This window comes from Eschrichtius robustus, chromosome 6, assembly GCF_028021215.1.
Source record: "Eschrichtius robustus isolate mEscRob2 chromosome 6, mEscRob2.pri, whole genome shotgun sequence".
NCBI classification, from domain to species: Eukaryota; Metazoa; Chordata; class Mammalia; order Artiodactyla; family Eschrichtiidae; genus Eschrichtius; species Eschrichtius robustus.
The window spans coordinates 142,973,567-142,998,552 of NC_090829.1; the positions used below are offsets into that span (position 1 = coordinate 142,973,567).

The 24,986-nt window shown below is 49.2% G+C and overlaps 1 protein-coding gene and 1 long non-coding RNA gene across 2 annotated transcripts in view; one reads left to right on the plus strand and one right to left on the minus strand.

Moving 5' to 3' along the window:
• Positions 1 to 8,970: 8,970 nt before the first annotated feature.
• On the minus strand, positions 8,971 to 11,033 carry LOC137766076 (uncharacterized). The gene is made up of 3 exons (XR_011074269.1): positions 10,957 to 11,033; positions 9,582 to 9,838; positions 8,971 to 9,135 (listed from the first exon to the last, which is right to left on the minus strand). It is a non-coding gene; the product is annotated as an uncharacterized lncRNA (long non-coding RNA).
• Positions 11,034 to 15,230: 4,197 nt separating this feature from the next.
• The window catches only part of BACE2 (beta-secretase 2), an 87,032-nt gene continuing 77,276 nt past the window's right edge, over positions 15,231 to 24,986 (plus strand). The window contains exon 1 of the mRNA XM_068547106.1: positions 15,231 to 15,545. Coding sequence (XP_068403207.1) covers positions 15,246 to 15,545 — 300 coding nt within the window. The 5' untranslated portion in view covers positions 15,231 to 15,245. The remainder of the gene's footprint in view (positions 15,546 to 24,986) is intronic.

The following is a 24,986-nucleotide window of genomic DNA, read 5'->3' on the forward strand; positions in this document are numbered from 1 at the left end:
AGATAGACAGTGAGCAGTAAAGAGCAAACAGAATGAGTGATTCATTTGTCTGGTTTGTTATAAAGTGGCAAGTGCTATGGGAAGAGAGAAAGAAGGAGGAAGGCAGGAAGGAAGGAAAGGAGGGAGGGAGGGAGGAAGGAAGAAAGGAAGGAACTGAAGGAGGGATGGAGGGGAGGGAGAGAGGAAGGGGAGGGGAGGGAGGGAAAAGAAAGGAAGGCTGGAAGACAAAAAAGCAGAGGCAGGCAAGGGTCAGGGAGCACCTGGGCCAGTCTGGGGAGAAGGGGCTGGTTGTGACTGGGAATAGAGAGGTAGCCTCTGAGCAAGGGCTTGAAGGAAGTGAGGGCGTGCAGTGTGAAGCTGTCCAGAGGGAGAACACTCCAGAAGGAACAGGCAACAAAGAGCCCTAAGGGTGCAGCACATCTGAGCATTCCCTGGAATAGCAATGAGGCTGGATGCCCCGAGGTTTCCAGGAGGAGGGGCTTCCCCAGAGGGCCTCCCAAGTCAACTGCAAGACGTGAGCCCCTGGGAGCCATTGCAGAGGTTTAAACAGAGGAGTGACACGATGTGACATATTTTAACAAGGTCACTGTGGCAGCTGGGCAGAGAACAGACTACGAGGACAGGTGTGACAGCCAGGAGACCAGCTGGGAGGCTAGGGCAGGTGGGAGATGATGGTGGCCCAGACCAGGGAGAAGTGGAGGAATGCGAAGTGGGTGGTCAGTTTCTCATAAATTTTGAAGGTGGAGTCAGATGATTCCTGATGCGTGCACGTGGGGTGTGAGGGAAAGAAAAATCAAGGGTGTCTCCTGAATTTGTGTTCTGAGCAACTAGAAGAATGGGTGGGGTATTAACTGAGGTGGAGAACACAGCATGTAGACGGTTTGGGGGAGGGGTGGAGGGGAAGGGTAATAAAGCAGAAGTTCGTTTTGATCATGTTGAACTTGGGATGTCTATTAAAAATCCCAGTGGATTGTCACGGAGGCAGAGGCTCTAGGACCCTGGTGTTGGGAGTTGAGGAGAGGGCTGATCTGGTACTGAAAACTGACGTGATATTTCAAGCCACGATCTGGGTGAGACCCCAAGCGCACAGGAGTGGACCAAGGACTGTACCCCAGGATCTCCAACACTAAAGGGTTGGGGAGGGAGGAACCAGAACCTGAGAAGGAGAGAACAGGGAGAGTAGAGGAAAAGCAGGGGAGAGATGGCAGATAGATCAGTAGAAAAAAGAGTGAAGGTGGAAAGGTCAGCCCTGAGTCCAACGCTTCTGAGGGCCCAGGTCAGATGGGACCTGAGAACTCACCAACTCCCTGCTGGGGCTCAGAGCCAAAGATCATTTTCATACCCTTGATTGTCCTTCCTGGGTTGTGCAAGATCGTCCCTAGGGTTCATGCTTGGTTTTCATCAAGGGACTCCATGAAGTTCAATGTCCAATGTGGTGAAAACAAGACTCAAGGATAGGAGCTTATTTATTTAGCCCTGAGCTTCGAGTACAAAATGCCCCAGCCCAAGGTTATCACAAAGAGCTCGAAAAAGAAAACCATTGCAGCCATCACATCCCCAAGCAGAAAGGCAAGTTCACCACCCTCATTCGTAAATAGAAAGCCACCAGCCTTCAAGACCCGATAAGGCAAGGTTGCTTCCATTTCACAGGGTGGAGGTGGGGAGAGCTTGGCTCCACGACACCCTGATAAACTACAGATGCGTTAAGAGTAGTTTCTTTCAAAACCAAATAGAAGCTTCACTCAGATGGAACTAATCTACAGGTATTGATGAAAGAAAAGCCTAAGGAAATACATTGCCCTCAAATTCTTCCTGAAGCTATGCAGTGAATCTGTTACTCCAGCCTGGGGGCCAACATCCTCTCTACCTGCCATGTGGCAAGTTCCTTAACTTGTCGGGGTCTCCATTGCCTCACCTGTAAACTGGGGGTGATAATGTTCACTGCCCACTGTTGCTTAAGGATTCAATGAGATAAAGTGTGTAAAAGCCTGGCATATGGCGGCTGATGAATAGTAACTATTATAATGGTGATTGTCTGGCTTTAAACACTTCCCAAGAAGATAAGTTTCGCCAGAGGTCCTCATCCCCCAAGCCCCCAGGAAGCCCCGAAGTCCAGTACTGAGAGCTCTGGATCCACCCTCCCTGACCAAAACCCCTGAGTGACTCTTATGGGAGGGTAACCCGGGTGAGAACACCTGGCCCCCAGGTGTGTGGGAGAGGTCGCTCTTGACCTTTTCTCCTCTTCATGCAGGGAAGTAAGGCCCTTTGCAGGAGTTTGGCTGGCTGAAGGGAGCTCCTGAGTGCACTGTTGGCTTGTGATTCAAATCCTATTCTTGTGGTTGAAAAACGAATAGTTACCATCTCACTCTGTACACAGGTCCACATCCTGCTTTTTGCCGGGAGGCAGAAGTCTCTTGTGACTTTCTTTTTCAGGTGCTTTCTTGTTGGCTGTAGGCTTGGCCACCAGCCACCTGAGGGGGAGAGGCCCCAACTTCCCAGAAAAAAGCAAACAAACTCCATCTTCCAGACCCAACCCAAGCCAGTCAGCCTGGTCGGGTCCACCTGCCTGGCTCACTCAGGGACAGGGCACCACACCCGCCTGCCCCAGGTCTTTAGAAAGGGATTTCCTCCACAGGACGCCGTAGGGCACAGGTTTGTCACCAGGGCAGGAGTGTCAATATTCCAAACCCAGAGTATACGTTGAAAGGGTTTCTGGTAAGTTTTTATAATGGCATAAATGAAGTTCTATGTTTTTAAATTAAAAAGAAAAAGTTTAAACATGGTTGAACCTGTATTTTTCTATCACATCAATAATAATAATCATTGTTATTCATTAAAATAAAAGCTAGTGACTATCAAGCAATTAAAATGTGCTAGCTCTGGATGAAGTGATTGGCATTTGTTATGTACTAATTTCATCGTCTCCAGTGAAGTGGGTTTTCTCTCCCATTTTACAGATAAGGAAGGTAAGGCAGTGTGAAGATAGGACACAGTAGTGGATCCTGCATCAGGATTCAGTCCTTGTTGTGGGACCCGGGGCATCTCCCCTCTCTCCTCAGGTAACCCTTCCCACACCCCCTCCCACCATCCCCACCCTAACCCAGGCTAGACCCCTTCCCCCTCATCCCCGCCCTACCCCTCCCCGCCTAAATGAAAGAGCTTGGCGAAATAATCAGGACACTGGGTTCTCGGTTGTTGAGCGGTTTTATTTTTTCACATCCTGCCTCCTCTGCTTCAAGAATCCTTCCTCAACAATTGCGTTAAGCCTTTCAGTCCTATTCTCAACAGCTGTTCAGATTCAGCTCTTGAGTTTTACTGTATCACTGGTCACTGTCTCTTATACACTGCGCCTTCCTTTTCTTGAATTCCTCCTTCTAATTCACTTTTTCCGTTTGGTTGATGTATTTCACGAGTAAGATCTTTTTCAGAAATGGCACAGGAAGGCACACCGCACTCCCCACTCCCTCCCAAAGGAAAGAGAATCCTGGTGTTACCGTCCCGCTGCTTACCGCTCAAACATCAATCCTCGAGAGAGGCAAAGGTAGGTAGAAAGGAAGCTTGCTTTTAATCAGAAAGACAGCAATCTGGAGGGACGGTAGACTCAGTGTCTCCCAAAAAGCACCCCCGAAGATTCTGCTCGGCCATGAAAGCTTTTAAAGGGAAGCAAGGGGGGACTTCCCTGGTGGTCCAGTGGTTAAGACTTTGCCTTCCAATGCAGGGGGTGCGGGTTTGACCCCTGGTCGGGGAGCTAAGATCCCACATGCCTCGTGGCCAAAACACCAAAACATAAACCAGAAGCAGTATTGTAACAAATTCAATAAAGACTTTAAAGAATGGTCCACATCAGAAAAAAATCTTTAAAAAAAGCGGGGCCGGGTAGGGGGTGCTGCCCTGGTGGTGCAGTGGTTAAGAATCAGCCTGCCAGTGCAGGGGACACGGGTTCGAGCCCTGGTCCGGGAAGATCCCACATGCCGCGGAGCAACTAAGCCCGTGTGCCACAACTACTGAGCCCGTGTGCCACGACTACTGAAGCCCACGTGCCTAGAGCCCGTGCTCCGCAACAAGAGAAGCCACCGCCATGAGAAGCCCGTGCACCTCAATGAAGAGTAGACCCCGCTCACCGCAACTAGAGAAAAGCCTGCGCGCAGCAACGAAGACCCAACACAGCCAAAAATAAATAAATAAATTAATTAATTAATTAATTAATTAATTAAAAAGGGGGGGAAACGGAAGTAATCTCAGTTAATCATTGAGATGGGGGGTCAGAGCGATCGCCATCCCCCACTGTGCGCAGGCTTGTTGACTCCTTGTGGTCTCTTTAGATGTTATCTTGTTCCTACAGTTTGTTCCTGAGACTACTGAAGGGGCAGCTAGGGAAGAGATCTGGCCACCTGTTAATTACTTATTCTTCATTTCTACTTCTCTGATCTACAGAAAGAATCCAAAAGTTAGGCAAAGTATTGCGTGAGCAAAAGATCTGAAAAGTGAGCTCCGGTCTAAGATGAGTAGAGTATGGAGGTGCCTAGTTTAAGGTTAGTGACAAGACAGAGGGGCCTGGAGCAGAGAGCTGTTTCCTGCCAGAAGCTGCTCACACTGGGACCAGCCCCATTCACCTCAAATTGGTTGTTCTACCGCCATTCAGTCTTCTGGAGACACTCCCCTGCCAGCCAGACACAGTTTAAACAATTTCCTCTTTATCATTGAAATTCCTGAGTGTCCTTTTCAATAATTGCACCCAGTATTTGGTGAGGATTTTTGATCTGATGTCTTTAGCTCAAGGAATGTTTGTATCTTTGGTCTTTGCTTCTCCTCCATCATTTCAGTTCTACCTTCCTGAAACTTGTGACATGACAGTGAAAGTCCCCTAGATCCCCTTCCCCATAAATCTATCCTTTCGTGGTCCCCACCTCTTCATCTCTTTACTCTGGGGCTGCCAACCATTCCCTGACCTACATTGAGCCGCTCATTTACACCTCAGATTTCAGCTCTGCCCCTTTTGCCATGTACTGCCTCTCTGAGTTTTTCTTTTATTCTCAAAAATTATGTTTTTATCTCCAAGAATTCTTTTTTGAGCTCCACTTGCATTTTTTTTTTTAACAGTAAAAGCTCTTATTTCCGTCTTAGAATAGCTCCTGAAATTTCCCTCAGGAAAAAAGCCTTAGAATTCTGTGTTAAGTTCTCCACTGCCCCCTCCGATCAGTGGTTCCCCTTCAGTTGCTGGCTCTCCTCGTGTGTCTGGGAACTTCTCACTGTCTGCACGTATTGGGAAGTAAAAGCTAAGACTGATGAATCTTGGTAGTCGTGCAGGCTCTCTGTAGCCAGTTTAGTGGGAGTCCTTGGAAGAGGAGAGAATGGGATGGGGGCCGGGTGTCAGCTGATGTGCTTCCTCTTGGGGATGGAGCAGGGACAGGATGGGCGCAGGTGCCCAGACCTAAGAACCAGGGTGCAGGGGGTGGTGCCATTTTGAGCCGGGGATGGGGGATGGGCAGTGCCTAGGGGGTCCTTGAGTCTGCAGGCCACAGCTGGACAGTCACCCTATATGTGACGCTCTGGTGGAATTTCTGAGATTTTTAATGAGTTCTCCCATAACTGCTCTGGGTTTGCCCACCCCATTTCCAGCGTCTCTGCTGGTGGGATTTTATTGGTGTCTCTGCAGTGTCAAGACAAGGGCCCGGGAGCTCAGGGCAGAGGCCGGGCATGCTTGGGCATTCCACTGCTGCCTGGAGCCCTGCTCCCACCTTTGACAATGGCATCCTACAAGGAAATGCAGCACTGCCCTCTGGGTCCCCACTGTCTGCTAGGACCTTGCCAGACCAGGTGTCCCACATCACACAGCAGGCCACCCATGGGGGCAATCTGAGGTCAAGTGCCAGGGTTAGCTGCTTTTTGGAGACGAAGGGCCTTTCTGATTATTTGCCTCTTGGGGTCCTTTGCCTTCACTCCTCCAGCCCCACCCCAATGTCTCACATGGGCTGCTGCACCCTAAGCTTGTGGGGGAGGGCAGTAGGGAGGGCATTCTGTGCCCCAAGCTTGAGAGAGAGGGTGGTTTCTGGGGCCCATGTTGCTTTTTTCTCCTGTGCGAGATGAAGCTGATCTGATTTAAACTGGACCAGCCAGGGGCTCTGAAACTCCACTGGGCACGGGAATCTGCTGGGAGGGGGAGGGGTAGATGATGCGGTTTCCCAGCCGTTCCCCACACCCACTGCAGTCTGACTCACATTTTCTCCTGCCCTTTCTTCCTTATTCTTTCTCCTTCACTCCCTCCCTTCTTCATGCTTTTACTTTTTTCCTCCCACAAACTCATAAATCCACATAAAAGACAGCCCCATTCTCTAAATGGCCCCTGTCAAAACAGATGCTTTTGCAGGCGCTAGCTTGAATTTGTCTTCCTCCAGACTTCTACCAGGAAAGGGAAGCGATTAAGTCTTTCAGACGGTGACCGAAGTAAAAACAGCACATTAAAGAAGACATTCGTGCAGAGAATGAGTCGGTCTGTGGCCGGCAACCCACTTCTGATTTCACCACTCAAGGACTCTGCCTGCATTGGCACGAATATTAATTAATTACGATGATGTAAAAGTCACCGAACTTGAAGGACCTCTGAACTCCAGAGCTTCGCTGAATGCGGCGAAGATTCCACCCTCTCACCTGTGCCATCATAACCAAAGGAGTCCCGGTCTCTTGAATGAGAAATGGAAACCGTTCCTAGTGCAATGGGAAAGAGCAGCGAAGTTGCAGAGGGGGAGAAAGGGCATCCCAACCACACCCTAGAGCCGAGTGACAGTGAAGGTGGGCACTCCCCCAAATCCCAGATATACACAGCCAAGGGGACCGGAGTCTTGAAATCCAAGACAATATTTTCCGGAAAGGTACAGCAGCTCTTGAGTGGCTACTATGTAGCAAAGACTTCCACAAGTGTTGTCAATTTCACCAACTCTAATCATAGTAAGATGCACACCTCAGCGGAAAGAACCACTATTTCATGCACCACTGAGAAAAAAAAAAATGTTACCCTTAAATCGTTATACGATACTTTCTCAGCACTTAGGGATTTTGTTTAATGCCTAGAAAAGAGGTTTTCGGCCCAATTTAGGTATTGCTGTATAGACATAAAATATAGGTGAAATAAGTTGGTAAGTTATTCTTAAAATTTTTCATACTCCAGCCAAATCTCCTGAATCCTTTTTGGACTCACAGTCATCAATATCTGTGTTTTTCCCTACAATATCAATCTCTGTGCCATTAAAGTATGAAGTGATACAGTTTCCTAAGAGTGGTGTGTTAGTTTCCTATTGCTGCTGTAACAAATGACCACAAACTTGGTGGCTTAAAACAGCATGAATTTTATTATCTTAAACTTCTAAAGGTCACAGAGTCTGACTTGGATCTCACTGGGCTAAAATCAAAGTGCCAACAGGGCTGCTTTCCTTTCTGGTGCCTCTGAAGGAGAATATTTCCTTGCCTTTACAACTTTCTCAGGTCACCTGAATTCCTTGGCTTGTGGCCCCCCCTCCTCCCTCTTCGAAGCTAGCAACATTGCATCTTTCTGACAGTTCTTCTGTAATCATGGCTCCCTCTGACCACAGCTAGGAAATTGGGATAATCCAGGCTGTTCCCCCAAGCTCAAGGGCTTTAATTTAATCAGGTTTGCAAAGTCCCTTCTGTCATATAAGGTAACTTATTCACAGGTTCCAGGGACAAGGACATGGACATCTTTAGGGGACCATTATCCTGCCACCACAGGGGTTTCCTACTGTGGTCCCCAGGAATCCCCCAGCCCGACACCTTTTTGCAAGCATTTATGCTGGGCTTTCTGGACATTAACAACAGAAAGTTTTAGACAATCCCAAGACTCATACACCGTTCTCAAATGATCCTTAAGTGGTTTGGCAACTGAAATGCCAAGGACAGTGGTTTCCATTCATGGCACAGGAATCATAACCAAATGCATGCCTTTTCAGGTGACTAGCATCTGCATCCTGGCTTTGGAGCAGTTACAATGTGAACAAAGAGAATCAAGGGAGCCTAATAAAGTAAGCAAAACCACACTGATACACAACTCCAGGGGGCGCCATTCATGCTGATTCAATGAAAACATGCCCCTGGAGGAGGGTGTTTCCTTAGAATCCAAGGCTTAGAGAGCAGAAGAAAGTTGTCTGAGGACGTTCCAGTGGTCTGTGGCAGAAGTTGATCCCAGGTCTCTGGGCTCAGAGTCTTTGTGCCTTCCCTTGGCTGTTACCTCTGCACTCATTCAAAGAGCAGGGCTGGCGGTTGACAAACATTTGGAAACCTCCACGAGTTTGGCAGCCTACTTTTCTAGGTAGAGCCTTGCCTAGGTGGAACCCAGCTGATGTAATATAATACTGATGGGCCTTATTTATTCAAGTGATGTGTTCCTGAAAGTGTACATGGCTTTCTGTAAAGCCATGACCTGTTTTAAATGCATGAGGGAAGGTTGGTATAAGGAAGTCGGAAGTGAGCCCTTACTTCCCTGTGTCCCAAGATCTGCCTGATGAGTCATTTTAAGAAGAAAATGTATAAAATAATGACATTTGCAGCAACATGGATGGACCTAGAGATTATCATACTAAGCAAAGTAAGTCAGAAAGAGAAAAACAAATACCGTATGATATCACTTGTATGTGGAATCTAAAATATGACACAAATGAGCATATCTACAAAACAGAAACAGACTCACAGACGTGGAGAACAGACGTGTGGTCACCAAGGGGGAGGGGGAGGGGGAGGGAAGGATTGGGAGTTTGGGGTTAGCAGATGCAAACTAGTATATATAGAATGGATAAACAACAAGGGCCTACTGTAGAGCACAGGGAACTATATTCAATATCCTGTGATAAACCATAATGGAAAAGAATATTTTTTAAAAATGTACATATATGTATAACTGAATCACTTTGCTGTACAGCAGAAATTAACACAACCTTGTAAATCAATTATACTTCAATAAAATTAAAAAAAATAAAGAAGGCAACATGGTTTAGGAAAAAGAACACAGGCTTGGGCAGTTTATGGACCGGATTCATATCAGGTTGGCTATTTACTGGCCGTGATCTCAGGCTGACCTTCGACTCTGCCTGGGTGCCCTCCTCCATGGCCTGAGCACAGGATGCCCACCTCGGAGAATAAGTCAGAGGATGTGAGTTAGAGCTAAGAGCGTCCAGGATGTGGTGGGAGCTCAGTGTTCCTGTCCCTCAACGTCCCCTCATAAACAGGGACATCCGCCACCCCCGCCTCCCACTGTTTGAGGATCAAGGTGAGATGGGATTTGTGGCTCAGCTCTGAAGGTTGACGGGCACCAGCCATGGGCAGACAGAAGCAATGATAACACAGATGTCTGTATACTGTGTCCTAACGTGAGCCCTATCATCCTTCTTCCCTATGTTGCGCAGGTTTAACTTCTCAACATGAAATGCTAAACCCTCCTTTTCAGTGCCCATTGCCATCTTCCTCATGGACTCCTGCCATGACCTCCAAATTGGTGTCCGTCTCCAGGCTCACCGCCCCCAACTCTCCTCCACGCAGAAGCTGGAGTGGTGTCTCCAAAAAAGAAGTATACTTACAGTCTGTCTGTGGTCTCTGATGGAAGGGGCTGTCTGGTCTTATTGGTCCATGTGGCTCTGGCTGTAATGTGGCATCTGACACAGAGGGGCACTCAACATATGTGTTTTAAAGGAGTGCTGTGGATCCGTGGACGCTGTTGGTAGGCTCTCCTCGGCAGGTGTTCCTCTGGAGGTCCTTCCCAGCTCGACCATCCTGTGATCTTCAGAAAATCCACATCAAAGGGGTGGCCCAAGCCCCGTGACGAACAGCACAGGATCTGAAATCAGAGCTCAGATTTTGAATCTGTACCTCGGTTGTCATCTGTAAAATGGGAATAATAATGATGCCTGTGGATAGGGTTAGTTATTAGGATTATCTATTTCACTGAGAACCCTGCCTGGTACTTTCCCCACCAACCCATATTATTTTGAAACAAACCTCATTTCATTCGTAAACACTGCAGCATATGCCCCCACTAGATGAGAACTCTCCACACACACACACACACACACACACACACACACACACACAGAGGCCATTATTACATCTAAAATGTTAATAATTCCACAACATCATCCAACTAGTGTTCAAATGTCTCTGTCTCATGAGTAACTTTTTCAATATGTTCAAATCAGGATCCAAATAAAGTCCCTAAATTGCAGTTGACTGATAGGGGTCTTGGGACTCTTGTGATCTAGAACAGGGTTGGCAGACTTTGTCTATAAAGGGTTAGGCAGTAAATATTTTAGGTTTTAAGGGCCATACAGTCTCTGTTGCAACTACTTCAGCAAATAGGTGTGGCTGTGTTTCAACAAAGCCTTATTTACCAAAACAGGCAGCAGGCCAGATCTGGCTCCCAGGATATGGTTTGCCAACCTGTGGTCTAGAGGCTTAATCAGATTCAGGTTTGACTTTTGGACCAGAACATTTCACAGGCAGCATGGTGGCCTTCCATCAGGAGGCACGGAATGCTGTGTGGTGTTATCAGCTGTGTATGCTCAGTGCCTCGATCCATTAATTCTTTAGGGGCTGCAGAATGACAACAGTCTAATTCAATCATTCCTTCACTTATTAGCTGCAATACTTCTATAAAGAGAAATTTCCCTTCATCAGTTATTTGGTTCCACTGAGGCATGGTTTGTACAAGAAAGTCAAGACAATACATGCTTGATTCTTTTCCTTTCTCTGCCAGTTTTTAAAAACAATGAATTGGGTTCCTTAGCATTCTTCAAAGATAAACAATGGACTTTTTAAAAGAACATTATGAACGAATAAGTTTCAACATAATTGAAGTGTTCTGAGCCATTGCAATGACTACTTTCAATGATGTTTAAATTGTTGCAGCTCTGCCCCAGCTCTTGATAGGACCTCAGGAATCTTTGATAACATCCTTACTTTCTGGTATGACAAAATGTCCCAGGGTCATCTTGTTGGGTTTCTGCTCCAAGCCTGGAGTCAGCCTTCTCCAAGGAGGCCTGGTGTAGAGGGAAATGATATTTAGAAACCCTAATTCAGGCACTGGGGATGCTCACTTTTTCTAGGTCCTTTCAGTCAACACAGCAAGGAATCGTTTTTTTTAAATATGAAAGACCTCAGGGATGCATACTGAAATTTCCAGATCAATTCAGGATTATGAGGGCACTGAGCCTCTTCAATCTGACATTTTATCTCATTTCTCCCAGGCTCAAATTCCAGATTCTCCTGGAAGCTTTGAAAACTAGCAATTCTGGAGACCTGCCTCAAGGTGCAGGCAGAAAGAGTCAGGCTTGAAAATGCCAGGCGTGGATGAAGAGCCCAGTGTGCAATGCTGCCAAGGGGGTGGGTAGGGATAAGGATGGAGAATTGTCCACAGGGACAGAGCCTGTCAATGTGTGGGCGGAGAGTTGTAGGTGAGGAGTGAGTGGGGGAGGGGAGGAAGTTGGGATGAGGGGTGCAGGCAGCATTTTCAGTGGGAGGGGCGTCAGAAGCAGTAGCCGCGGAAGGGCAGGATCAGGACAGGTTTAAAAAGCGAGAGAAGAGGAGCCTTTCACTTAAACTTTCATAAATTGCTGAGAAGGAGCCTGGGGGCAGGTGGGAAATGAAGCTGCAGGAGAATGAAGAGATAAATCCACAAGCTTCCTCTGGGCTGCAGGTGGCCTGGGTCCCCCTCCTGCTAAGTCTGGCGGGGCGGGGGCGGGGGGGGGGGGGCTGTCGCTAGGATGAAAGAAAAGTGCCCCTCGATCTAGTCTGCAAACTTAAGGACCAGCTCTTATTTTGCCTTTTCCTCCCAGTTGTTGACACAGTGCCTGGTACAAAGGACTCTTTATATGCTGAAAAGGACTTAAGATGCAAACATAGAAACCAAAGAAAGCTAGTGCAAAACAACAGTTCTCAAAGTGTGGTCTGACCCTTCAGGGGGTCCTTTAGCTCAAAACTCTTTTTATGATAATACAAAAATGTTATTTGCCTTGTTCACGCTCATTCTCTCCTGCCTGTTGGCAGAATTTTCTAGAGACTTCGTAATAGACTGAATGTACCGTAGAAGCAGATATGAGAATCCAGCTGCCTCCTATTAAGGCAGAGAGAAATTTGCTAAAGTGCAAAATAATGTCACTCCTAATTTTTCTCAGAAGTTAGTTGTCATTAAAATGTTATTGATGTTGCTGTGTGATGGGTTTGTTATTATGATTTTTACATGAATTACTACATATTGTTAAAATGTCTCAGTTCTGTTTCTTCATTTGCTGACTATTGATAGATATGATCCACATAAACAAAAGCTCTTTGGGGGTCCTCAATTTTTAAGGGTGTAAAGGGGGCCTGAGACCAAAAAGTCTGAGAACTGCTGGTATAAAAGGAACTCAGAGTTAGTCGTCAGAGCCAGGGAACATCAACATAAGCATCAATGACAATCTTTCTGGCCAAGCGTGCCTCGTGCCTCGTATTCCTGGAAGGAATCCCTGGTGAGCTCCTTGGGCTGGAGGGTGAGACCCTTCCTCACCTCCTGCTGACCAGGGACACGATGATGGTGTTTGCTCTTTGCAAGGAGGGAGGGCCCATCTCACTGTAGGGCTTTGGTTTTCCTGAATGGACCAAGGGAGTGTATGGTTGAAAATGGAGGTGCTCAGGCTGGAGGGAGGAAGGGGAGGAGGAGGAGAAGGGGGGAGAAGGAGGGGGAGGGGAGGAGGGGGGTAGGCTATGGGTGCGGTGAGGGAGCATGGGCCAGCCTGGAGAGGATGCGGGGCTGCTATCAAGGAGTGAGGGGGTCACCTCCTCCCTCCCCACTGCATTGGTCACCAACACCATGGAAAGTGGCTTCTTTCTTGGAGAAGCCCTTCAAGGATGCTGTAAAAGAAACCCGAAGCCGGCCAACGGGAAGACTGCCACATATGATTTCAGTTAAAACACCTGGGAGGTAAAATGATTGTTTCCCAAATCCAGCCAGCACCATAGTTCTGAGTAGGGATCAAGAACTCTAAGACTATTCATCAAAACAGAGACCACAAAGGGTACGGCCATCAGATGCTGTCCCTTCTGCCTGCATCATTTTCGGACGCGGCAGCTCTGCCTTCCATTAAAACCGCACAAGTTTCTCTGTGACTACACCTTACTGCACTTGTTTACTCACAAACCTAAACTAGCCCTCTTAAAATGAAAAGCTCATGAACACTCATACTAGATGGAGTCAGGAGTTTCCTGAAGGACAAACCTTAATTAGACTGGATTTTTAAAAACTTCTCTTGTGCTGTTTAATTACTAGAGCAAATGTCTCTAATGTTGCAACTTATATATGTCAGGTAGCCCATATGTCAATGTCCTTAATAAATTTCATGGGCTTTTTACAAGGTTACAATCTTCTGAGAGCTGTCGGATGTCTTTGGAAACCCCTCAAGACTGGACACTGAGGAGTATAAATAACCATTTTTTAAAAAAATTACACTTCTTCTACAACCTTGAATTTGAAATGTGAATATATGAATGTAATAGTTCTGGCATAACTATGCAGATTTATGGGGAATATCAACTTAGGTTATATCACGGGACCCAACCAGGCCTTTCTCTGTGTGGCTGGGGATTTGTTAAAGTTGGCATATAGTTTGGGGAAATGTGATTTATAGTTAAAGCCATCTGAAAATCAATACAGCTGAAGATCTCTGACATAAGGGTCCCTTGCAGAGCTAGGCCTGATTCTAAAATTGGGAAGACAGCAATAAAAATCAAATCTTGAGTAGAAGTAACTGGAAACTGCAAGGAGGAGGGAAGCTTTCCTCCAACCTCCCCGCTGTTTGAAGATGGGCTTGTTTTTTTTTTAAAACAGCCAACGCAATTCAGCTGGAGGAGGTAGAGTTTTCTACTCCTTGTTTCCGTAGAAATCGATGGACTTTAGCTTATGGAATTGTCCCCCCTGCGTTTCGTATCTAAAAATAAGATAATAACCCTCGTGGCTCGCATTACTGAATGCATTTCTGGGTCTTGGTGTCTGTGGCTAAACAAGTATTAATTAGATAATCCGCGGAGAGCCCGGGGGAAGCGGGAAGGGGTTGGGGGGGGTGTGGGGAATGGAGGCAGAGCTGTAAATTCTATGGCCCTGATTTTGGATGATGACTGCAACTTGCTGGGTGGACTGAGGGAGTCCTGGGGCAGGTGAAGGAGCAGCTACTGGCAGCATCGCATCTGCATTACGATCGAGCAGGGGGCGGAGAAGCCCAGGCTCAATGCCAGCTGCGGATGCCACCTCCCCGGCTCAAACGGTGGGCGCAAAGGGAGAACCGAGGCTGGTGCAGCTACAGCAGCCAAGCCCCCTACCTCCCCCAGATTTCTAGAGAGAAGTCTCCAAGGCTCTCGCGTCCTCCCCGGGCTCCCGCAACCCTTGCCTCTCCCAGCCTCCACTCAGACCTCTTCAAAATCACTCAGGGGCCCCCGAAGTGGGGACGGGGAATGGGCAGGAACGGGGGTGGAGGGGGTGGGCACAGGAGAGGCCCCGAGAAGCAGCAGGACCCCAGCGGGGGTGGGGGGGGGGGCTGCAGGGCTGCAGGGACGTACTTGGCGAGGGGAGGCGCAGACTCTTTCACTCCTAGAGATGCTCGCGGCTTTTCTGCGTTTCCCTACGCTTCCCGCTGACCCCCACGTCACCCCTGGAAGTCCCCGCCACTAGGGGGCCAGGGAGCACCGGCGGGGCAGCCGGGCGCGCGCGGCCAGGGAGCCAGTTCAGGCCCTCGCTGCCCCTTTAAGGGTTCCCGAAACTTTCCCCCCTGGTATCCGATGAGTCTCGTCACATCCGTTGGCCGTGGCAGCCGGGGCGCGTTCCGAGGAAACTGGGGACTCGAGTTTCCCGGGGAAGAGGCGCGGCCCGAGACGAGCGAGGGTGAACAGGGGAGGCCTGGGTGGACCCGGGCGGACCCCGCGCCTCGCTTTGACCTTGGCCGGGGAGGGGGGAGGGGCCCGGCCCTTGCGGGGCAGCCGCTGCCCGCCAGAGGGGGCAGCGGCGACCAACTTGCTTAACTTGGCGCGGGCTGGAGCGGCTCCGGCGCCTCCTCCTCCTGCCGCACCTCCTCCCTGGTCCTCCTCCCGCCCGCCGCCGCCGCCGCCGGCCCCGCTGCGCGCCCAGCCCGACCCCGCAGCCCAGCGCGCCGCAGAGTCGCTGAGCCGCTGTCGCCGGACGGGACGGGCCCGGCCAGGCGCGCCCCCCGAGCCCCGCCGCGGGCATGGGCGCGCTGGCCCGGGCGCTGCTGCTGCCGCTGCTGGCCCAGTGGCTGCTGCGCGCGGCCCCGGCGCCGGCCCCCGCGCCCTTCACGCTGCCTCTCCGGGTGGCATCGGCCAGCAGCCGCGGGGCGGCGCCCACCCCTGGGCCCGGACCCCCCGCCGAGCCCCGCGCGGACGGCCTGGCGCTCGCCCTGGAGCCCGCCGGGAGTGCAGCCAACTTCTTGGCCATGGTGGATAACCTGCAGGGGGACTCTGGCCGCGGCTACTACCTGGAGATGCTGATCGGGACGCCCCCGCAGAAGGTAGGTCGGTGCGCGCTCGCCAGCCCGCTCGGACCGGGCGCCCTGCAGCCGGGGGCTCTTGGGGTCACCCAGCTGTGCCTCCACACAGCTTAGCGTCGCCCCCAAAACAGCATCTGTCCCCGGAGAGCAGATCTTGGGGACGCAGAGGGGCTCCGGGCCGGGAGCCGGGGCGCGCGCACTCGGGGCGCGGAGCGGTGGCAGTCCTGCCCCGGGCGCAGCCGGGGGTGTGTGCAAGCGCTTCGGAACTTGTTAAGCTCTCCCTCTCCGCGTGGCTACGAGGCGAGAGACCTGTAACTTGCCTCTAATGGGATTGCCTTCTGGCGAGCGACGCGTCTTCTCAGCGAGGAGACCTGGCGGTGGGCCCAGCGAGCGATACTGCTGTTACCGGGGGAATCACTGAGCGTTAATACTCCCGCCCCTACCCCCGCGCTGTCTCGTCGCTAAGGAGGCTCGTGGACGGCCTCCACAGGCGTAGTACCCTTTCAAAGGGATTCTTGCTTTATCTCAGCTCAAAGCAACCCTGTCCAAGGAGGCTCGCTCGCCGGCTGCCCGCGGAGGGAGAAGCGTCTCCCCAGCTCCACCTTCCTCTCTCGGAGTTGGCTGGTCAGCTTCCTCCGGGCTGGCCCTGCTGCTCAGCCCCTCTGCGCCGATCAAAGAGTCTACACACGTGTGGCGAACGTGTTAAATGCAGTAAAGGGACTGGGAAAAAAAAAAATATACGCTGAGCCAGGCTTCCGGGGACCAAGAGGTCTCCCGGTGACAAAATAAAAATAAAAGCAAACAGCGATCTTACCCTCATTTTCAATTATTAGCACTTTTTGTAGCAAGAAAGAAATGTGCCCAGGCCCGGTCATCTTAAGAAAAACAAAATCCCAGGAGTTGGTTTGGCCTCCCTCCTCCTTACAAACTGCCTAATCTGTGAGTTGAAGTCAAGTTTCTCTTATCCATTGAATACGGTGTCTGAAGATAATTTATTTTTAACATTGTCATTTGGGTTTTAATTCAGCCATGAGTCCCCCATAAATAGCACATACTCATGACTTTGGTGTAATTCTAATTAAATTATTCAAGACTTTCTTAAGAGGAAAGACATGCCATGCTAATCTCTTTAAAAAAAGAAACTCTACTGACTAACTTCTATACTTGTTTAATTAGTTTAAAAAAGAAAAGCCTTCAAAAATGTATTTCGGCTCAAAACTTTGATTCTGGTTGCCTTTCATCTAAGCGCTGTCTTTGGCATCTCCTCGGGTGGATAGTGGCTGGAGAGCAGGGGGAGGGCCGGGGGGAGAGAGTCAGCTGAGGAAGCTTAACTTGACGAGAGGTTGGAGCTGGTAAAAGCCACCACGTGAGAACACGCACTGGTGGTGAGAACCTGGTGCATTTCACTTTTCACAAGATTTCATGAGATGGTATGAACCTCTTTTTGTGGCCTAAGGATAATCTTTTGGAACCAGGCCTTAAATCATTCGCCACTTGGAAAATGTGTGCCTGGATGTTTTGAGTGGAAGGGAATTCTCTCAACTAAAGTAAAGTAAATTTGGGCAGTTTGGGTCCTGACGCCTGTCTTCCTCCAGAGAAGAGGGGAAGGGAAAAAAGCATCTAGAAGAACGAGAAAATATTTCTCTTGGGCTTGCAAAAAAACACACAAAACAACTTTCCTAAATAGTTTGTCTTTATTAATTAATCCAATGACCTTTACTCTAAAATAATGAAGTTTAATGAATTAACAGGAATGTATTGAGTATCTTATGTGATATCTTTACCTTGGCCAAGGAAATAGTTCATTCAAGGGTAGTTCTCAGTTACACATTGTCATGTTTCCAGGGAGGGTGTTTTTAACAATCCAGATTTAATTTTTACATTTGACGGGAAGTGAAATATTCTGTGCCTCCTTCTTGACCTGATTTAGTAATAAGCTGCTTTATAGCAGAATTCATGTGTGCGCTTTCCAAATGCCTACTGTAAACTCTTAGATGTTAATGACGAGTACATCACGATTCATTTCTTGCCTACCTCCCCCTGAAACATCTCCGACCACCGGCCAGGTATTTGCAGCAGGCAAGAGGGGGCAGCCATGGGGTGACTTCTGAACTTGAAGGAAGTTTTTTCCTGCTCTGTTAATCGCCAAGAGTCATGCATATGTTTTCTGCTGATTCTCTGAAGCCTAAAATAAAACTTACTTAGGTGGAGAGAAAAATGGAATCGTACATTCAAGCAGTAAATAATCAAGAATCTTTTGAAAATTAAATAATAGTCATAGCTAGTGTGGAGGGCTCCCCTTTTGGCTAGCACTGTGCCGTGTGCCTTACATGTGCCATTGCAGGAAATCCTCACAACAGCTCCAAGTTCTTACCCCGATTTAGGGGATGGGACAACTGAAACTTGGAGAGGTTGAATGACTTTCCCAGGGCAACGGGACAAGAAGAAAGGAAAGCACCAGAAGTTGAACCCAGGCAGCTGGACTCCAGAACCCAAGTTCTCAATGACCTGGCAGATACCTGGTCCCTTCCCTTCCTCCCTTCTGACTTCTTTTCTTTGGTTTTTGGCCTCCTATCACCCTTTTCAGCCAGAGATCCCTGAACCGTACACCCCAAGGTATTAGGAACTTAACACGTGACACAAACTGGACTCTCCCAGCCCCTGCCGTTCCCTCCATCGAGTCCCCTTCCTTCCAGGCAAAGCTCAAGGCTCAGCATCATGAATAATTGGATCCAGGTGTGCATAGGAGAGAACGTGTGGGAAGATTCAACAGGAACAGGAACCAGAGCCCCACCACCCCTGCTCTCCCATGGGAAAGGCAACTCTTGGAAATGTGCTCATTCCCTGAATGCTTTAATCAAGAACAGGAGTCCCTCATTCTGCCTGACACCCTTCAAGACATCACAGTCATGCGCCTGGAAGGCCGTGTGTGAGCTGCCTCACGTTGGCATGGAGATGAGTGCCGAGGCTCTGATACCATTATGTGACTTCTCTCTAACAGTGGAGAACCAGCAGCTGCTTGAACCGTGTAATTTGGTCTTATTAATAATAATAAGGGTGTTCTAAAGTGATTATAATTACAGCAATTTCCATTATTTTTTTTTTAAAAAAGACTTCCACGCTAACACAATAAATCCAACTGAAGAAGAAGATGAAGGTCCGAGGCTGTATACCTGGTAATGGCTTCAAAAAGTCTTTTGGGGTTTCTGTTGAAAGATTTTCTGTCATCTCCGCTAATAGAGATAAAACAGCAAAATGAGTCTCGGATTTAAACATTGGAACGTATGTAAAGAGCTAACGAATTATTTGGGGGGCTCACATTTTAATCGTGGCACGTGGGCTTACTTGCTTCTTAGTACACAGTTATCTGGAAGATTTTGGGTTGAAGATACGTATCTGTCATATACAATTTAAAAGTTTGTCTTTTTCAGAATAAGCCACCCAGTGTCCTCAAATTACATTAAGCTCACTGCAGGGGAGGCTGAAAAAGGGTCAGCAAGAAGAAATTTGATGGAAAAAATTGAGATGGTAAACGACTAAAGACAATGAAGAAAGAATGGATCACTGGGATGGAAAGAGCCAGAAAGTCAAAGCTCGGTTCCCACTAGCTCCTTTCGGGGGAAAGGTGCCCTTCCTGAGCTTTGGAGCAATAATCCAACATCAAAGGCTTTATTATGGAGGACTGTGAAAGGCCAAGCCAAGGAATCCGCTCCAAACAACTTGGAGAGACAGAGTCTGAGAAATCGTTAATAACTGTGTATTAATAGCTATAACCTTGATTTCGGGTTTATCGGGTTCTGGACACCATGCTAAGCATTTTGCCTGGATCACTTCATTTTCTCTTCACAACAGCATGTACATGCTGAAGTACGTACGGTCATTTGACTTAGTTTTCAGATGGGGAAACTGAGGCTCAGAGAGGCCAAGTCATTTGTCCCAAGTCACACTGATGAGTGCCTGAGTGGGCTTATCCATCAGGTCTGCCCCAGTCCACAGTCTAAGCACTTCACCGCTCTGCATGCTGCTATTTGAGTCGCAGTGACTTTTTTTTCTTAAAGAACCATCTTTATTTATCTGTGAATGACTTGGGGGTAGTGGGAAGCGTCCTGGACCCACTGCAGGGTCCCAGATCCTAGTGGCATTACATACTTGACGATGGGCAGGTGACAACCTCCCCATGCTTCCTTTTCCCCATTGGTTGAAGATCTTTTAAGTTCTTCTTAGTTTCCTGCAGCTGATGTAATGAATGACCACAAACTAGGTGACTTAAAACAATAGAAACATACTCTGTCACAGTTCTGGAGGCCAGGAGTCCAAAGCCAAGGTGTCTGTGGGGCTGCGCTCCCTCTGAAGGCTCTCGTATCAAGACAGGAACTGGGGTTTAGGACGTCAGCATCCCTTTTTTTTTGGCAGGGTTCGGGGGGACACAATTAACCCATAACAAGTTCATTCTAAGTTTATCATTCTGTGGATTTTTTTTCTTTCATTCTATCCCATCTTTTAATTGCCGATAATTTTAATTTGGAATTCAAGTGTAATTTTCATCAAAGGCAGCAGCACATGGTGGTTTTGGTGTTGTGTGACACAGAGTCTGTGACAAGATATTGTGCTGGGGACAGGGCCGGGGGTCGGGGAGGGGAGGGTTTGGGTTATTTTCTGTATTTCGGTACCGGTTTCCTCACTAGAGAGTAATCACTTAAATTTTTCAAATGTCTTTTGTCGTGTTGCATTCATTCTAGAATTGCTGCAATTATTGCATAACTTGGGAAAAGCCCACTTAGACAAGCTCAGATCACTGGTATTTAAATACCTATGACTCACAAATACTCATGTTGAAAGCTTGTTTCATGTTTTAAAGACTTTGTAAGGCATCTGTCACCCCTTTTCAATGGAATCTGTTTGATATGAAACACACGCCTTTTCCCCTCAAGAATCTCCAGCATTTTCTTGACTTCTGCCTGACTTCCTTTGTTGTCGGTAGGTGGCTTGACCTCCTCTGGGCTTCCTGTTTCCTCCTAGAATGATTGCTGACCCCGTTCTAACTAAAACCAAAAGGGAAAGGTCAAGGTGAGCCATTGCGAGAGGGATTTCTCCTCCGCGGTGGGCTGTGTCAGAGCTGAGGAGAGGAATTTAGATGCGGCATTTTCCCTTCCTCGGGGTGTGGGACAGCACGCCCTGGGGTTTATTTTATATCCCAGACGCTGAATGGAGCAGGTCAAGCCTCTGGCCCTGGATTCAGGGTCCACCTGGGCTGAGGACCGGGGTTGGTGGCTTTGGACTCTCGCCCCAGCCCCAAGCAGAGGGCAGCAGGGGTAGGCGTTGGGTCCCGTCTGATGCTGAGCAAGGCACTTCTCCCACGAGCCTAAGAGCCTCCTTTTAGGACTAACAAAGGGCCTTCTCCTTATACTTGGCCCCCCTGCCATCTGTCACAGGTTCCTCCTTGCACTCACTCTGTTCTGCTTGCCCAGCCCAGGCTGAATGTTGACAGAGGACCTCATTGTTTGTTAGTGACAACGGATACCACCTGGAAAACAGAACCCACCTGTGAGGCAGGTGGACGGCCCACCTCGGCTTCTGTGCCTCGTGCATGGATACTGAGGGGTACGGTGTGAGTTAGGGTGTGTGTCCCATATTCTGGGCCAGTTTCCCGGGCTGTGGAGAATGTGTGTGTGATGCCTGGTTGGACCGGCTTTCATGGGGCTCCCCTTCATCCTCTCCTGGCCCAGATGGACTATTTGATTTTTTTTGCCTATCGTACTCAATAAAAAAGTCGCTTTTTTGCTCTTGGAATTCTCAAAGAGGTAAAGCGACTCTTGGAGAGCCGACATCACCACAGGAAGGAAACAAAACTCGTAGGTTTGTTTCTGAGTTAATGCTTGCTACCCTGCACAGGTCTCAGGTTGGACGTTTCCTAGTTTTATTATACGGCGCATCATATACCAGTACCTAGAAACACACAGTCTCAGCCCTGCCATTTTAGGAAGATGAAGAGGACTGCCTTCAGTGTAAAGGCGTGATGCCCTGGGCCGGCTTCATCGTGCCCGCGAGCCTTAAAGGGCAGTGGAAAACCTCTCCCTCCATTTCACACTAGACTGAGGACACACAGGGGGGGGGGGGGGAGGATTTATACCCGGCCCTCCCAAGGACCCTGCGCGCCTCCAGCCCTCCCCAGCCCCGTGCCGGATAAATGCACTTCTTGGCAGTGGGCTGAGAACTACTTCAGTTTGTCTGCCCTGCAAACCCCCTGCCAGAAACCCAAGAGAACCACCCACAAGGCAGCCCCCTCAGAAGGGGGCACCGTGGGGAAAAAGGGTGGAAAGCACTGAATCAAAAGGTTTTCCAGGTAGCCTAGGGAGGGCGGGATAATCAGGTCTGACCCCCTTTCAAGGCAGGATACACTGCCAGAAGGGAAGCTCCTGCTTTGTGAAGGGGGGCGTGGACTCCAAGCCCCGGAGGGGCATCCAGAGCCCTTTTCGCTACATCAAGCTGCCTCCTGGGGAAATTCATTAGCTTTCCCCAATCAGACAAGCCACCAAGGAGCAGGCAGGTCTGCGCGTCTGTCACAGCCTTTGGGAATTAGGCGTTTCTGGTGCTGATCCCAGATGGGCTGCTTGCCAGATACTGATGTGGGCGAGCAAGTTCTTCAGCCTTTCGGGGCCTCAGTTTCCTCATCTGTAAACGGGGGATTTCACCAGGTAACCTGAGATGCTTCCTAGAAGCTCTGACACTCAGTGATTCTAATCCATTTTGTTGGTGAGAGCTTCCGCTAGCCCTAATTTTCAGCAGCTGCATGCAGGTGCGTCACCCGGGGGTCTATTAAGATGCAGAATCTGGTTCAGGCCCTGGGGAGCCAGGGGGTGGGGGGTGGGGTGGGGGTGGGTGAGGCTGGATGCTGCCGGCTCCGAGGGCAGAACTGGAGTCCTTGCTCCGCAAACCAGCTGGCTGCAGGGAGGACTGAGAACACCTTATAGGGTTGGTTAAAAATACAGATTCCCAAGACCCAGGCCAGACTGACAGGGCGAGAGAGCCTGCACCGGGGCCTGAGAATCTGCATTTTATCACGTCTCTCAACTCCCTCCCCCACTTAAGCAGCAAGCCTGGCCCCGTCCCTTGGACACTATTTGAGGCCACGAAGAGGCCAGAGTCTCCTCTGCTGGGTGGTTTCCTGAACGGAATCGGTAGGTTCTTTCATCTTCCTAAAGGCTGTTGTCTGATTAAGTGTTAACTCTGCCCGTTTAGGAAATCTCTGCCTCGAGCAGATTGGGTTCCAGAAGCTTCCTTGCACTTGGCAGGTTGGAAAGGTGGAGTGCGCATTCTCCAGAGCAAGAGCTCTAGGGCCGTGCTGTTCAAAGTCTCTGTGCTGACTGTGTCCTTTTGAAATTTCCAGTCTGTCCCGATCAGTCGTTTGTAAATCAATGAAAATGAATTACTAGGAAAAGGAAAGTTTAAAAGACATACACGTACAAGAGCCATATTTTAAATTATGAGCTTCAGCGGACGTCCCGTTTTCTGTTTGAGCTGATCTCAAAGTTTCCAGGGCTTCCTCCCCCATCCTGTGGTTACCTTATTGCTGACACGTAACCATTTGTTTGTGGATGGGTGCCACCAGCGGGGCATTCATGGAGTGCAAGTTAGTAGTTGTTACAAATGGTTCCAGTTACATTTGTTTTGCCACCTCCTGTCTTTAGCGGGACAGTGGTCATTTTCACTAAAGCAAAAAGGAAATGTGAGTGTTGGGTTCTCGGCTTTCAGCCCTCTCAAGCGGGGGTGGGTATAGAGCTTTATCCTACGGGTAGCAAGTAAGTCTAACTCAGCGGTTCCCGATCCAGGGAAATTGTATCCTCCAGGGGACATTGGGCACTCTCTGGAGACATTTTTGGTGTCACAGTTTGGGTGGTACCACTGGCATCTGGTGGGTGGATGTCCAGGGACATCCTACAATGCACAGGACAGAGCCCCTCACCCAACAAAAGATTACCTGCTCCCAAATGTCAGCAGTACCAGGGATCTGAAATCCTGCCCAGAGCAGGGAGGGAGGCTGTCCGTCACAAGCATCTGTGTGGGCACCAGTGGGGAGTGGCAGCAGGCCCACACCTGTGGGTCTCCGGATCTTTGCAATCCTGTCTTGTTCCAGTGCCGTGGTTCTTCCTGCCAGATGCAGTAAGGCACTTCTAACTCGAGTGATTGGGGATGAAAGAGGTGAAAGAATTTTGAACTAGACTCAAAGGATGAGCATGCTTTACTCCTTCATTCTGTGTATTTATTAAGCACCTGCTGTATGCCAGGCCCTATCCTAAGCCCAGGGATGCAACAGTCAACTAGACGAAGATGGCCCTTGCTTTTCTAGAACCTGCGTGTTTGTTGGGAAGACAGATTGTAAAGAAAGTAAACAGAAGTTTTGATGGGTACCGAGAGACAGTACAGCCTGGTGATGGGCGTGGGTAAAGACCCCTTTAGAAAGGGGGACCCATGTTCCAGGATGAAGCCAGGCAGGCAAAGCCTATACCAGGAGGGCATACAGCACCAGCACAGTGGGCCACGGGGAGCCGCTGTGACATGCCCGGCTTTTGGAGCAGTTCCTTATTCATCTGCTTTAAAATTGTGCTTTGAGGTTCGATTTTATTAGAACCAAGGCCTTGCAAAGTGTGAAAACATTATGCTACATGCTTCTAGGTCACGTGTGTGCAGGGTGTGAGGAGTTGGGGGAGGGGAGTTAAGTATGGTTGTCAGGGGGAGTTTCTGAATAAGGAAGGAAAGTTAAACTCGGGGTGCCGGGGCAGGTGGGGTGCAGGAGACCACTTAGACTTGTGTCTTGGTTTGGGTTTCCCCAGAAACAGACTGAGACGAGGATGTGAGTTGGACAGTTCACTTGGAAGGGGACGGGGAAGTGTGGGTGAGGAAGAGGTTGCAGGCGTGGGCAGTGGGCTCAGTCCCCTGGGATCTCTGAGAGGGAATGTCACCTAGACTCAACTGTCCCAGCTGAAGGGCAGAGGAGCTGGACATTTACCATCCACTCCGGTTGGTCCTGGGTGAGGGCTAACGGGGGCAGGTTTGTGGTCCTGCAGCTGCTGGCAAGAGAAGCCTGCAGGCAGAGTCCCAGGAGACTTTAGGGTCAGGGGCACAGAATTATTGGCATCAGCACAGTGTACTGCGGCCACGGCACCCCTCCTGCCTGGAGCCATGGCTGGCCCAGGCTGGGCTAATATTTGAGGAATAAAAGAATGATTACTCTCTGCCACTGAGTGTATTCGAGAGCATCATTTTGGCCCACGAGTCACAAAGCAGAGTTTTAAAGCTCTGCTTTAAAATCCTAACTTCCTGGAGTGTTCTAGAATCTAACTCACGAAAGCCTCTGTGAGTCAGTCCGGAGCGAGCCTCTCATTGCTGCGTGTACTTTGAACTTTTTTCTGGAAAAGGAAGATGTGATGTGTAAGCACTGGGAGAAAATGGTTGGGGGGCAAA